We start from the raw sequence: 13755 nt of genomic DNA, 5'->3' as shown, positions 1-13755 counted from the left end.
CCCCACCCGTGCCTGTGAGTGAGGTGAGGGAGGGGAGGAGGAAAGTTGGGGTTTTCCCCAGGCTTGAGTGATATGAATGAGTTACCATGGAGCCAAGTGAGGCTATAAGCCCAAAAGGATTTCTTGCACCGGCTTTACGTGGGGGGATTGGCCCTTGACTGTCCTCATAACTTCAGGTCTGGAAGGGTGCACAAATCCTGCACATTCTGATCAAACAGCCACTGCATTCGTTGGTGAGCAGGCATGAACTTCAGTCTAGGAGAGATCGGCTGATTTCATTTCTTAGCTTGGATGACGGGCAGAGTCAGAGATGAGGGCACAGGATGAGGAGCAGGGCAGGAATTGTGGTGACAATGGTTACGCCCCAGTCTGGACAGGTTGAGGGTGAAGTGAACGCAGAGGGGTCAGAGAGGTGATTGGAAATAGTAGTTTGGGGATATCAGGTCTGGAGTGGATGAGAGGGTACCCAAGAAGAGTTCGTGAAAGGGCAGCCACAGCTAGAAAGAAAACCAGAAGTGTCTCATTTGGAAAATCTAGAGGAAAGTGTTTCATGGAGGGAGTGGTCAGCTCTCTTAGATGCTGTATTTGTAGCTCCGGGAAAGTGGTGAGAAGAGGCGTGGGGGTGAAAGCCATCCTTGAGTGGGTTAGAGTATAAATAGGAGAATGAGGAAGCCCAGCGGATGGGTGTAGACAATCCATTTTAAGAGGCTTGGCTGTGAAAAGCAAGAGCGCAGTGGCTGGAGATTTGTTGGGGTTTTGTCAATAGGAAAGAGACTCGATGATGCTTTATATCTGCTAGTGGAAAGGAAGGGAAGTTGCTTATGTAGAGGAGATAGGAGAGAACTCACCATGGAGAGGGTATGTGATAAGAGATCAAACAGTAAGGATGAGAGTCCTGCTGTCACTGGTAGGGAGGAAAGGTGGGTTTGGGAACACAAAGCCGAAGCGGTTCCAATCTGGATTGTGTTTTACCTGGCAAGTAAGAGGTCACTGGTTAAAGGAGTGAGGTCATCAGTAAAAGGAATGCCTTATTTTGCTGATGTGGAAATGGCTCGTAGGGGCAGCAAAAATAGTTTAAAAGTTTTTTTTCCCCAGCATTACTCTGCACTGTGAGGGAGGCAGGCTGTGGGTATCCCAGAAAGGGAAGTGATGTGCCCGAGGTCACACAACGGGTAAATCATACACACCCAACACTATCTTTAGGTATACAAGTGGAAATTGGCCTTAGGAGGATGGGAAGAGGCAAGAGACCCTCTCCAAGAGGAGGGGGATCCCTGTGATGGGGGCCCACACAGAGGGGCATTCGGCTCTCACAGGGCTGGGGTCCTGATGGACAGGGATGGGTTTTAGGCCCAGCTCCAACTTAACTGTTGACATTTCCTGCTCTGGGGGCCTGAAAATTCTGAGTTGAAAAAGCAAACAGGTAACTGCAGACTTGGAAAGTCCCTGCTATGTGCCAGGCACTGTCCTAAGCACTCTACTTAAAATAGCTTACTTAAACCTTACAGCCCAATGAGGTAGATCTCATTATTTTCATTTTAGATGAGGAAACCAAGGTGCAGAAAGATGAAGTACTTTGATGAATGTCATCCAGCTCATAACTATCAAAGATGGCATCTGAACCCAGACAGCCTAGCTCCAGAATCTGGGCTCTTAACCAACTCTACATACAGCCTCCAATCCCCTTTAGATGCCCAGATGGGGTCAGGGAATTGCATGACATCAGTGATCTTGGTAGAAAGCAGATCTTTCTGCCCTATAGGTGGGAGGTACACTAAAGAAACATGGGAGCTGGGCTCAGAGACATCCCTGGTGCCCTTCTCCAGTACTTGCTGGGATAGAGCCTTCCCAGTTATTCCAGAAAGAATCTAGAAGTTGCTAACCAAAACTTTTATTGAGAGAGAAAATTCCAGGAGGCTGTCTTCTGGAGGTTCTCGGGCCTCAGGCCTTAGGAAGTAGGGCCCCTTGGCCCATGACCTATTAGGAAAATACTAGAAAAAGTTCCGTGACCAGGCCACTCTCTGCTTCTCAGATGCCATGCCGAGTTGCAGGTCCTGTGCGCATGGTTCTAGGTTGAGGCCTGGCCTGTGGACTCACAGGCAAGGTCTGCAGGCCCCCCAGCTTGGTCTTCAGAGGTGGCCCCATGGGGTAAGTCTGTATACTTGAGGGCAGAGCCACGGGACAGATGTGCTGGGTAGCGCTGCCGGTTGATGTCCATCTTGGAGAGCACCGCTTGGGGCAGATCCACATGGCAGCGTGCTGCTAATGCCACCAGGTAGATGAGGACATCACTAAGCTCCTCTTGAAGGGCTGCCCGTTCCCTGGGGGGCCAGGCTTGGGGGCCAGGCTCCTCATCAGGTTTCCACTGACTGGAGGCAGAACACACAGGCACAAACACAGATGCTAAGACCACAGACTCCGCCTCTCTTGGGAGCAGCCTAGTCCTTGCAGCAAGGAACGCCCACCTCTTCGGAAGTTCCTTCAAGGACAACTCAACCCACCTGCACCCTAGGCAGAGTCAGGGTGGGGAAGAGACCCCGACAGATGACTCATCCAGACCTGTGTGCCCCAACCCGAGCCAAGGAGTGGTCAAGAGAACATTTCACTTGCTAAGACCCAATTGTACTCTCTCCAGCCCTAGCCAGGGCCACTCCAGACTAATTCTCAGACCTGCGAAAGCTTGCTAGCTCATCTTCTCCTCTTGCTCAGTACCATCTTTTATAAGCAGAAATTACACTTTGTCCCTCCCCTGCTACAATTTCCTCCAACCGGGCTTAAAATAAAATCCAAACGCCTGACCATGCCCTTTAGATCATGTATGAGCTGTCTCCTGCCTCTTCCAGAGTCATTATCCACCACTCTCCCTCCTGCCCCCCACCTAAAGCCACTCTGGCCCGTCCTGTCTGGCAAACCGGCCATATTGTCACAGGGCCTTTGCACTTACTGCCTCCTCTGCGTTAAATGCTCTTCTCCCTGCTCCCCCACCAGATCCTTCTTGTGGCTGGCTCCTTCCTGAGGTCTCAGCACAGATGTCATCTGCTCAGAAAAGCCTTCTCCTTGTTACTTTCTTTTTCATCACTTTGGGTTGTTTTCCCCATAGAACTTTATCACAATTCCTGGTCTTTTAAAATTAGTTTGCTTATTTATTGTTAGTCTCCTTGCACTCTGAAGACAGGAACCATGTCTATCTTTTTTTTTTTTTTTTAATCCCCAAGATTTTAAGTCATCTCTATCTCCAACATTGGGCTTGAACTCACAACCCTGAGATCAAGAGTTGCATGCTCCACTGACTGAGGCACCCAGGCACCCCAGGAACCATGTCTATCTTGTTGAAGGCTATATCTCTTAATTCTAGAAGACCTAGCACATAGCTGATGCTCACAAAACTGCAATAAATGAATGGTTTGCCCTTACATCTCTGTGCTCTTGTTTCTCCATTCCCAAAGCTCAGGCCTTGATTTAGGCCTTCCCACCTCTTTGACGGATCTGTATCAGCCTCCTCACAGGTCTCCCGTCCTGATTCTCTTGGTGACCCAATCCACCCTGCAGACACAGTGATCTTTCTACCCTTCAAATCTGTCAGGTCTTCTGTTCAAACTCCATCGCTTCCTAACTCCAACTTTGTCACTCTGGGTTCATACGCCACCTCTCTCTTCCACGGCCCGCCACTCATTCTGTTATGTGTGAGGCACTCGGGACATACTAGACAACGAAACAGATACAAAACCCTGCTCTCTCTTGAAAAGCTAACCCTGGAGGAGCCTCAGGATCTTCCTGAATGGGGTGCCTGGGTGGTTCAGTCAGTTGAGCGTCTGACTCTTGATTGGCTCAGGTCATGATCCAAGGGTCGTGGAATCAATCCCTGTGTCCAACTCTGCACTGAGCATGGAGTCTGCTTAAGACTCTCTCCCTCTCCCTCTCTCTCTCTGTCTCCTCCTCTGCCCCTCTCCCCTGCTTGAGCTCTCTTTAAAACAACAACAACAAAACAAAAAACTCCCTTAATTTAACTTGCCCTTTCCCACTCACTACCTTGGGAAAGGATTCTTCGGTCTGGAAGGCCACAGGCAGGTCTCCTAAAGAATACTCTCCTTTCCACCCCAGAGACAGAGGTCAAGGTAGGCTGTCACCATCCCTTCTTAAGACCTGGACCTGCCTTGCTGTTTCCACACCTTTCTTTCCCAGAAGAATGGATGCCCCAAGAGGGCAGGGACAGGTGAGTCATTTCTGTACCCCCAGACACAGCCTGGCATGGATATTTAATGATCAGATAAATGTTCCCCTCCCCCACAACACAGTCTTCCAGAAAGACTTCCATCTACTCACAAGAGCTCTGCCAGCTCCCCCACTTCCCCCACCAAGGCCAGTAGGAGGTTCCGAGGCTGGTGGAACTGGCCCCAGTCTCGTTCAGCAGCAAATTCAGCATGGAGGCGGCGGCTGGAACAGAAGAAAGGAGTAGAAGCCCAGGTCCCAGGGTTAGAGAATGCGGACGACCAGGCAGGTATCTCAGTGATACCTAGTGGGGGCATTAGTTCCGCACCTAATTCTTTGGATGGCCTTAAGCAAACCGTTTCTTCTCTATGGGTCTTGGACGCCGCATCTCTAAAGTGGGTGCGCCCTACTCAGACCCTGAACTCTATCAAAACCTAACAATACTGTCTTTTCCATTATTCCACCTCTTGATGCTGCTTCCGCTGATTTTACAAAGTGCAGCTCCAGGAACATTTCCCCTGAGAAGCCCTCCTTGATTTCCTCTAGTAAAAAATAATGTCACCCACCTCTCAGCACTGCTTTTGCCCCCATCCTACCACCCACTCCTGGAGGGCAGGGGCCGGGCGGAAGCAGCACAGGAATAGCCATATTTCCCCAAGGCTGGTTCTAATATCATTCACCAGGCATCACCATTTCCCCTGCCTCAGGTGTGCATCACTAAGCCCATTTCGCAGATAAGGAGGTTAACATGGCTCGCCCAGGACAGCCAGCCGAGCTGGGCCCCCCAGCATAGCCTTCTTCCAGACCACGTGGAGCGACCCGTCCCAATAGGAGGGAAAAAGGGGGAGACCTCCCCAGGCTGGGGCAAGGACGGCTTACATGTCCTCAAGCGTGGGCTCCGGGCTGAAGCTGAAGGGGCCGGCAGCAGCAGTGCCGTCTCCCCCCGTGTCCCCACGCGCGACCCCATTTGGCCGAGACATGCCACCCACCACACAGCAGCCGGGATGCGCTGAAAAACACCGCGCCAAGCTCAGAACCTGCCTCCAGGACCCCCGACCAATCACAGGCGCTCACGACTACTTCCCGGGGCGGAGCCACGGGAAAGACCAATTACTTGTGTGGAGCTTACACTCGTCTCTTGCCCCAGTCCCTAGATTCCTGCGACTTGGCCTGGCATCTTAAAGGTATAGGGACCAGATTTGCCCGGGAAGAGACAACAACGGTCAGAAGGCGAGGAGAGCGCAGGCGCGTCATTTCTCTCGTGGGCGCCAGATGGCGCCAAAGAGAAAGGATGGGGCTGAGGTGAGGCTGGGATGCTCAGGGGAAAACCCCAGAAATGGAGTTTAAACAAGAAAGGGAAATTTATTATAAGAATTCAAGAATGTCACCAGGATACAGGAACTAGGTAGGGTAGCCGTTCTAAGCATTTTACGTATTTAATCTTCATAACAACCTTATGAGGTAATGGCATCGTCATCCCCATTTTACAGGTAAAGAAACTGAGAAATTAAGTAATTTTTTAAAGTTTGTTTTTGAGAAAGAGAGAGAGCACAAACAGGGGAGGGGCAGAGAGAGAGAGGAGACAGAGAATCCCAAGCAGGCTCCGCACACTGACAGTGCAGAGCCCCATCCAGGACTCAAATCTATTAACCGTGAGATTGTGACCTGAAACGAAATTAAGAGTCCCAGGCTTAACCCACTGAGCCACCCAGGTGCCCGGAGAGATGGAGTAATTTAACTCCGCAGCTAATAATGTGGTAACCAGGTTCCAAATCCAGGCAATTTGGTTTTAGAGTCTGTTTTATTAACCTCTACACTATATTGCCTCAAATGATAAGTACTATGAAAAATAAAAGTATTGGGGCGCCTGGGTGGCTCAGTCAGTTAAAAGTCCGACTTCAGCTCACAGTCCGTGAGTTAGAGCCCGGCATCCGGCTCTGTGCTGACAGCTCAGAGCCTGGAGCCTGCTTCAGATTCTGTGTCTCTCTCTCTTTCTGCCCCTCCCCTGCTCATGCTCTGCCTCTCTCTGTCTCAAAAATAAATACAAACATTTTTAAAAGCTATTAAAAAAATAAGAAGAGAAGTGTTTAAACACTATGGGAAGTGGGAGTAACTTTAGATTGCATGGTCCAGGGATGAGGCGGTAAGCGCTGTTGGTTACCAGCTCAATTTCACTTTCCCCTTCTCCATGCTTGGACAACTGTGGTTTTATTCTCGGGTTCACCCTCCTCTACTTGATTGATCATGTCCCATTGCCCTGGCCTGATCAGTTTATGGGTGAGCGTGTGGCCTAGATCTTGACAATGAGAAGTTAGAGCGAGTCTGCTGGAGACTCCTGGGAAAGATTCTCAGTTCTTTTGTTTAAAAAAGCACAGGATGTTTCTGCCTTTAGATGTTAGTATGTGAAGGAATCTTTGTGTGGAGAGCTAGCCCACAAACGGGGATTGGCAGATAGGAAGATAGAAAGGACCTGGATCCTTGATAAAATTGTGGGGACACTTATTTTTACAAGTTCCAGAAAAGTCCTAATTCAGGACGCTGGTTATATAAGAAAATAAATCATTTTATTAATTAAACCACTTTTAGTTGGGTTTTCTGTTACTTGTCATTAAGAAAGTGACTTTTAATCTGAGTAAAAATCAAGGGGAATAGAGTTCTAGATAGAGGGAACACCAATGCTTAAAGCAGAAAAATCTTTGCATGTTCTAAAGACAAAAAGAATTCCAGTGTAGCAGGAATGTGGTGAGCAAGGAAGAGTGGTTGGATATGGTATTAGGGAAGTGACAAGAGGCTAGATCAGATCAACCAACCATGAATTTTATCCTATATTTGATTTGGAATTTTAAGTATTATGGAAACCCTTTGGAGGGTTTTGGCAGGGGGAGTTATATGATGTTGACTCTGGGCCAGGTTGATGGTGAGTCAAGATGGAGAGAAGTGGATGTATTGGGGAGATATTTTTGGAGGTAGATCTATAGTCTTTGTTGATTTTGAATTAAGAGGCATGGGAGAAAGGGCAGAGTCAAGTGTGGCTTACAGGTTTTGAGTGTTGAGCAACATGGTGGATGGACGATGACTCATACTGGGATGAGGAAGGTAAGGAACACATGTGGCATCAGGAGTTTGGTTTAAAGCAAAGCAAGGTGAAGCTACATATCAATTTGACAGGTGGATTTGTGAGCCTAAGTTTTAGAGGAGAGATCAGGGCTCAGACTCAGATTTGGTAGCACTGAAAGTCATGGGCCTGAAGAGGAATAATTAATACAAGAGTCTAGATAGACAAGACTGAGATTTGGGGTACTTCTGCATTTAGCAGTTGGGCAAAAGAGAAAAAGCAGATGAGACAGGAGGAAAATCAAGAGAGTGTGGTGTTAGGGAGGCTAAGAGAGGAGAGTGTTCCAGAATGAGTAAATATCTGATTTGGATGCTACTAAGCCGCTGGATAAGATGAGAGCACAGAAGTTGCTGATGGATGAGGCAACACAGAAGTTGGATATGGGAGCTGGGAGGAAAGAGGAAGTTCTGGGTTACTCCTGGGTTTCTGGCTTGAGTAAATACATGGTTAGTTTTGCCGTTTGCTGGAATGAGGACACAGAAGACCCAGGAGTTGGGGTGGAAAGGAAGATAATGAAATCAGTTTGGAGCATGTTCGGGTCAAGATGGCTCTAGAACATCGGGATGATGTCCAGTAGGCAGGTGGCCATACAGGTCTGAAGTTCAGAACATTGAGCTGCCTATGGACCTGGGAACTGAAAGTACCTTCCCTAGCACCTACCCTGATGTTCGCTAAGCTTCTCTGCACAAGAACCCAAAGTCTTTTACTGGAATATAAAACATAGCTTTCTTAGGAGTCCTCTGCATCTCAGATTTTTGAAAAATCAGGGACCAGAGCTCACAGGTCAGATGGTCCTTGGTGATTGACAGGAAGGAGGAGGCACTTTTTGTGGGAGGCACAGTGTTGGAGGGGTGGGGAAGGCCCTCACGCAGGAGAGGGAACAGACGTGAACATATCATTGGTCCCCTGATCTGGACCCCTCATCCAAACTCTTTCTGCACCCTCACCCCCATGTTAATTGACCTTTCTCCATTCCCCTCCGACACATCTTAGCAACCCAACCTCCCTGCTTTCATCAGGGCTTCAGTGTGCGTGGTCTTGGCTTTTGGTTCATGTTTGTGATTAGCCTTTCATGAGCCTATCTCTCCAGGGACTGGGTGCCCTAGTCTTCAAACCAAAGGTGTTTTCTCAGTGTAGGCCAATAAATGTTTGATGACAGGATGGGCAGGCTGGGACAAGCAAGCATTCACATGCACACGCCGCCCTTCTGCTACTCAAGAGTTTGGCCGCCTTCCCCACTACAGCCAAGCCGGTGCAACTGGTCCCAGTAAGGCCTTTGAGAAACCCTGGAGTGGAGGAGATGACAGTGACTGGAGAACAAAATAGCAGAGACCCATGGTGGTGTTGGGGTGGGGGAACCTGGACTACTGAGGTCCCAGAGACAATAGAGTATCATGGCAAACCAAGAGTCAGATGATTGGGAAGATTGTTTCTCTTCTCTGAGCTTCGATTTCTCTATCTATGTAATGGGGCTCTGGCCTAGGGGGCCTCCAAGGACCCTTCCCGTGTGTGCTTGGAGGACAGGGACAATGTGTTTTTTGTCTGTACCGCAGTGCTGTTCTTATTGGAAGTAGAGCCATAGACCTTGTTGGTTTTGAACTGGGGGGGTGGCAGAAATGGTGCTGCTATAAGTATTTGCTCTTATTAAAATTGTCAGCGGGGAGTCATGACAGAGGCTTTGAGAAACCTGTAGACTAGCCCATTTAGGCCAAGGAATCCCCACCACCTTCAGAAGTCCTTCCTGGAGCATCTGGCTGGTTCAGTTGGTAGAGCATGTGACTCCTGCTCTAAGGGTAATGAGTTCAATTGATTTTGGGGTGATGGATGTCCCTGTTCTAGATCTCCTTTTAGACTGAGTCTCCTGGAGAACAGAAGCATTGTCAGGCTTTTATTTCTCCAGGACCTGGTACTTGAATAGATCTAATAAACACTAATTCACAGGAGCACGTCTTGTGGGATCCCCTCCATGACTTCCTCGCTGTAGGTGGATATGGCTATGCCTACTTTACAGGTGAAGAGACTGAGGCCCAGAGACTTATCTGAGATCACCCAGGAAGGTGAAGGGTGAAATTCACCAGCACCACCCCGCCCCAGCGCTTCTTAGCAGGTGAAGGTAGTCTCCCTACCCCCCTGCAAGGGAGTAAAAGAGGCAGCTCCATATGCTTGGTGTGTGCTGAGGTCACCTTGCCTTTTCTTCTGCCCTTCTGCCCTATCTTTTCATCTTCTTTCTTTTCTTCTAGCTTCAACTTCCTCTCCTTTTTTTTTTTTTTTTTTTTTTTTTGCTTTGGTTTTCTTTCTCTTTTCTTCCATACCTCTTTTCTTTTCTTCCTTACCTCTGTACCTGTGATTCCGTTATGATTTCTCTCCAAGGCCCTGTCCCCCACCCCACCTGCTGCCCAGCTCCTCCCCAAGGAGAAGTTGGATGCCTATCTTGCTCTCCACCCCTAACCCTTTCTAGGTTAACTAAGAGAACTCAGGCCAGGGAAGCACCCAATCAGTTTCCTCCTTTTGTACCGCCCACACCAACCTGTTGGAAGAGCTGTGTATGAGAACAAACAGAACTAAGGTCTGAATTCGTCCTCCAAAACCTGGTCTTAAGAGCTTGGTGGTACAAGCCTCCACCACTAGGAGACACCAAGAGCAAGGAAAGTGTGGACATAGAGGGTGCTAGGGTCCCCAGTGTGTACCCCTCACTCACTCACTCACTCACTCATTCATTTATTCAATATATTCTGAGCACTGACTACGCACCAGACAGTGATCTAGGTACTGGGGATACAGAACATCCCCTGCCATCGTGGAGCTCACATACTGGCAAAAAGGGACACTTATAAAGTAAACGAACACATTCTCAAGATAATTACACATAATTACACATTAGGTTGGGAGCTATGAAGCCAATAAACAAGGTGATGAGTTGGAGAGTAGCCAGGTGTTGGTTGACGTCAGAGAAAGCTTTTCTGAGGTTTTATTTTATTTATTTTAGGAGGGAAGCCTGAGAGGTGAGGTTCCAGACAGAGGGAACTGCAAATAAAAAGGATCCTGATTTGTTTGGACCTACACAGAAAGGCTAATGGGCTAGAGTTTAGTGAGAGAGGGAGGGAGAGTGCCATGAGATGAAGTTGGAGATACATAGCAGGGATTTTATGGAAGCGATGTAAGAGCTTTGGGCAAGAGAAAAACTGATTGAATTTTTTAAATTGATTAATTGTTGTAGTTAGTAGGCTCTTAGTTCTCCAGGGCCTGGTACTTGAGTAATCTAATAAATACTAATTCACAGGAGCACGTCTTATGGGATCCCCTCCATGACTTCCTCGCTGTAGGTGGATGTGGCTATGCCTGTTTTACAGGTGAAGAGACTGAGGCCCAGAGACTTATCTGAGATCACCCAGGAAGGTGAAGGCTGAAATTCACCAGCACCGCCCCCCCACCCAGTGCTCTTAGCAAGGTAGCGAAGTGAAGGTAGACTTCCTTCATACTATATATGATTACATTTCATTTATCACACAAGGTTCCATTTTTCATTGGCGTTGATAACTGCCTCCTTCTTTTATTTTCATTTGCTAATTTTCTATATAATTAGCCTTGATCCATTTTACATCTTCCATTAACCTTCCAATTTTCCACAAAATTAACTGTATCAATACTCTTATCAGGTCCATGTTCCTTTTCCTGGGAGCCTTCAGGCTCCTGTTCCCGTGTGCTGTGTCTCTTCCAGACTGGTTGGTGTCTACGCCTGCTGTAGAGCCATTACCTTGAGACCTCCCTTCACCTTCTCTGTGCTGGCTTGGGTTTTTCTCTTTCCTGGTTTGCCCCCATGTTTTCCTGGAGCACATCTTCCAGTGGTTTCTTGAGAGAGTCCCTGGGACGAAACCACTTCGACACCTTGCATGTCTAAAAATATCTTTATTCTACTTGTTTGAAAAATGTGGCTAGGTATAGAATCATACAGCGAAAATCATTTACCCTCAGAATTTTGAAGGCATTACTTCATTGTCTTTTAGCTTCCAATTCCCTGTTGAGAAGTCTGATACCATTCTTATCCCCAGAACTTTTTTTTTTTTAATTTTTTTTTTTAACGTTTATTTATTTCTAAGACAGAGAGAGACAGAGCAGAATGGGGGAGGGGCAGAGAGAGAGGGAGACACAGAATCGGAAACAGGCTTCAGGCTCTGAGCTGTCAGCCCAGAGCCCGACGCGGGGCTCGAACTCACGGACCGCGAGATCGTGACCTGGCTGAAGTCGGACGCCTAACCGACTGCGCCACCCAGGCGCCCCCAGAACTTTTTTTTTTAAGTTGTATTTATTCATTTTTGAGAGAGAAAGAGAGAGAGAGAGTGAGCGAGCAGGGGAGAGGGAGAGAGAATCCCAAGCACGCTCCACACTGCCAGTCTGATGTGGGGCTCAAACCCATGAACCGTGAGATCATGACCTGAGTCAAAATCAAGAGTCAGACGCTCAACTGACTGAGCCACCCAGACACCCATCCCCAGACCTTTCTAGGTGTTCTTCCCCTCCCCAGAAGAATGGGCTCTGGAGTCACACTGCCTAGCAGATGGCTTGTGCAACCTTGGACAAATTTCTTAATGTCTCTGCACCTCAGCTTCCTTGTTTGCAAAATGGGATTGTTCGCAGTTCAAATGAATTAATATATATAAAACAGTTCTCTTTACCACTGGCATTTTAAAGTTTAATACAATTAGTGTACGTCATTTTTCACTCACTATGCTGGAAAGTCAAAAGATGTGTGATATGTACAACCTTTTAAATTTTAGAAAACTTTTTTGTATTATTTTATATAATTTTTTCTTCCATTGGCTTTATTACCTCTTTTTGGAATTCCTTCTAGATGTTGAACCTCCTGACTTACCTCTAATCTCCATCACATTTTTTTCTTCTTTGTACATCTTTTTGTTGTTATTCTACTTTCTGATAAACTTACTCAATTTTAAGTTAGTATTGTTTTTTAATGTTTATTTTGAGAGAGACAGAATGCGAGCGAGGGAGTAGCAGAGAGAGGGAGACACAGAATCCAAAGCAGGCTTGAGGCTCTAAGCTGTCAACACAGAGCCAGATGCAGGGCTCGAACCCATGAATGGCGAGATCATGACCTGAGCCGAAGTCAGATGCTCAACCGACTGAGCCACTAAACTTCCCCAACTTTATCGAGAGTCTTCTACTGATTTTTTTCATTTTAGTAATATTTTATATTCTAAGTGCTTTGTTCTCCTATCTTTTTATGGACACTTTATATTTTTACCTTTTTTTTTTCTTCTGCTCCCTGTATTGTCTCTTTATTTTTTTTCTTTTTGCTTTGACTTCTTTCACGTTAGAGGCTTGCCTCAAATGTCTGGTGATCCTTACCTGCTTATATTTAAGAATGAGGCATCGAAAAGAATGTGCTTGGGTGAAACTTTCCATACGAGAGTCTTCCTGATAAAGGGATTTTCACCGGGGGCTCCCTAAATACTTATAGGGTTTTTTTCTGGGCACATTCTTTTTCTCCAGAGGAGCAAAATGTGGTATAAGCTTCCTGGACGATGTTTTTAGTAGCTAGGGGAGGGGGCTGGGACAGTCTCACTTTTGTCTTTATTCTTGTTTTTGGTAAGGCCTCTGTTCTCTACTGCGGTGTCTCTGACTATGCAGTATTTTTATTTTTTTATTTTTTCAACGTTTATTTATTTTTGGGGGGACAGAGAGAGACAGAGCATGAACGGGGGAGGGGCAGAGAGAGAGGGAGACAACAGAATCGGAAACAGGCTCCAGGCTCTGAGCCATCAGCCCAGAGCCTGACCGGGGCTCGAACTCACGGACCGCGAGATCGTGACCTGGCTGAAGTCGGACGCTTAACCGACTGCGCCACCCAGGCGCCCCTATGCAGTATTTTTAAAACTCATTCTTCAGAAAGTAAACCTCCATTTACCTACAGAGGTGAGAGGCAGTCATCTGGCTATGTGACATGGGGGAAAGGTTTGAGAACTTCAAAGATCTCATTGTAATTATGCTGTATATAAACTTTCAAAAAGTAGCTGTCTTTATCCCTCCCCTTAACGCCTTAGTACCCTCAGAGCCTAGCTCCTTGCTTCCTATTTGTATTCCCCAACTCTGAAAGCATTTACTTTGGCTTCCCCTATCCTGCTAAGTCAGTTGTTACCCTTCTCCCGCCTACTTCCAATGTTTAAAGAATTGCTGATACCTTTCTTTTGTGATTTCCTTTCCCACCCTCTAGTCCTTGGGCTTTCTGCCTTTTGAGTCCTTTGCTATCAACTGAGGGGGAGGGTGCAAAACTAAATCTAGGTGTTAAATGCTCTGGTCCAGGATCAGGGAAAACATTTTCACTCTCAACTTGCCAGAGTCCAAATGTATCAATTGGCTCATTTTATAAGACTAAAAGATTCAGAACTCCCAAGAATCCAAAGAGTAGTCAGAAG

General features: G+C 47.1%; 1 protein-coding gene across 1 annotated transcript; it reads right to left on the bottom strand.

Annotated features, from left to right (window-relative positions):
- Positions 1-1875: 1875 nt before the first annotated feature.
- DCTPP1 (dCTP pyrophosphatase 1) lies at positions 1876-5259 on the bottom strand. Its single transcript, XM_045461728.1, has 3 exons — positions 5089-5259; positions 4324-4434; positions 1876-2369 (listed from the first exon to the last, which is right to left on the bottom strand). Exons 1-3 carry the CDS (start codon positions 5187-5189, stop codon positions 2069-2071), a joined length of 513 nt encoding a protein of 170 aa, XP_045317684.1. The 5' UTR covers positions 5190-5259; the 3' UTR covers positions 1876-2068.
- Positions 5260-13755: the final 8496 nt, after the last annotated feature.

The sequence above is a fragment of the Leopardus geoffroyi genome, chromosome E3 (assembly GCF_018350155.1).
Source record: "Leopardus geoffroyi isolate Oge1 chromosome E3, O.geoffroyi_Oge1_pat1.0, whole genome shotgun sequence".
Classification (NCBI taxonomy): Eukaryota; Metazoa; Chordata; class Mammalia; order Carnivora; family Felidae; genus Leopardus; species Leopardus geoffroyi.
The sequence above is the reverse complement of the archived record's forward strand: the minus strand, read 5'-3'. Positions and strand labels throughout refer to the sequence as shown.

Coding starts and splice junctions, on each gene's coding strand:
- DCTPP1 (XM_045461728.1), bottom strand. CDS start 5,189: ATGTCTCGGCCAAATGGGGTCGCGCGTGGGGACACGGGGGGAGACGGC. Junction 4,435..5,088: donor GAGCCCACGCTTGAGGACAT/GTAAGCCGTCCT, acceptor CTTCTGTTCCAG/CCGCCGCCTCCATGCTGAAT. Junction 2,370..4,323: donor GGGGAGCTGGCAGAGCTCTT/GTGAGTAGATGG, acceptor TTCTGCCTCCAG/TCAGTGGAAACCTGATGAGG.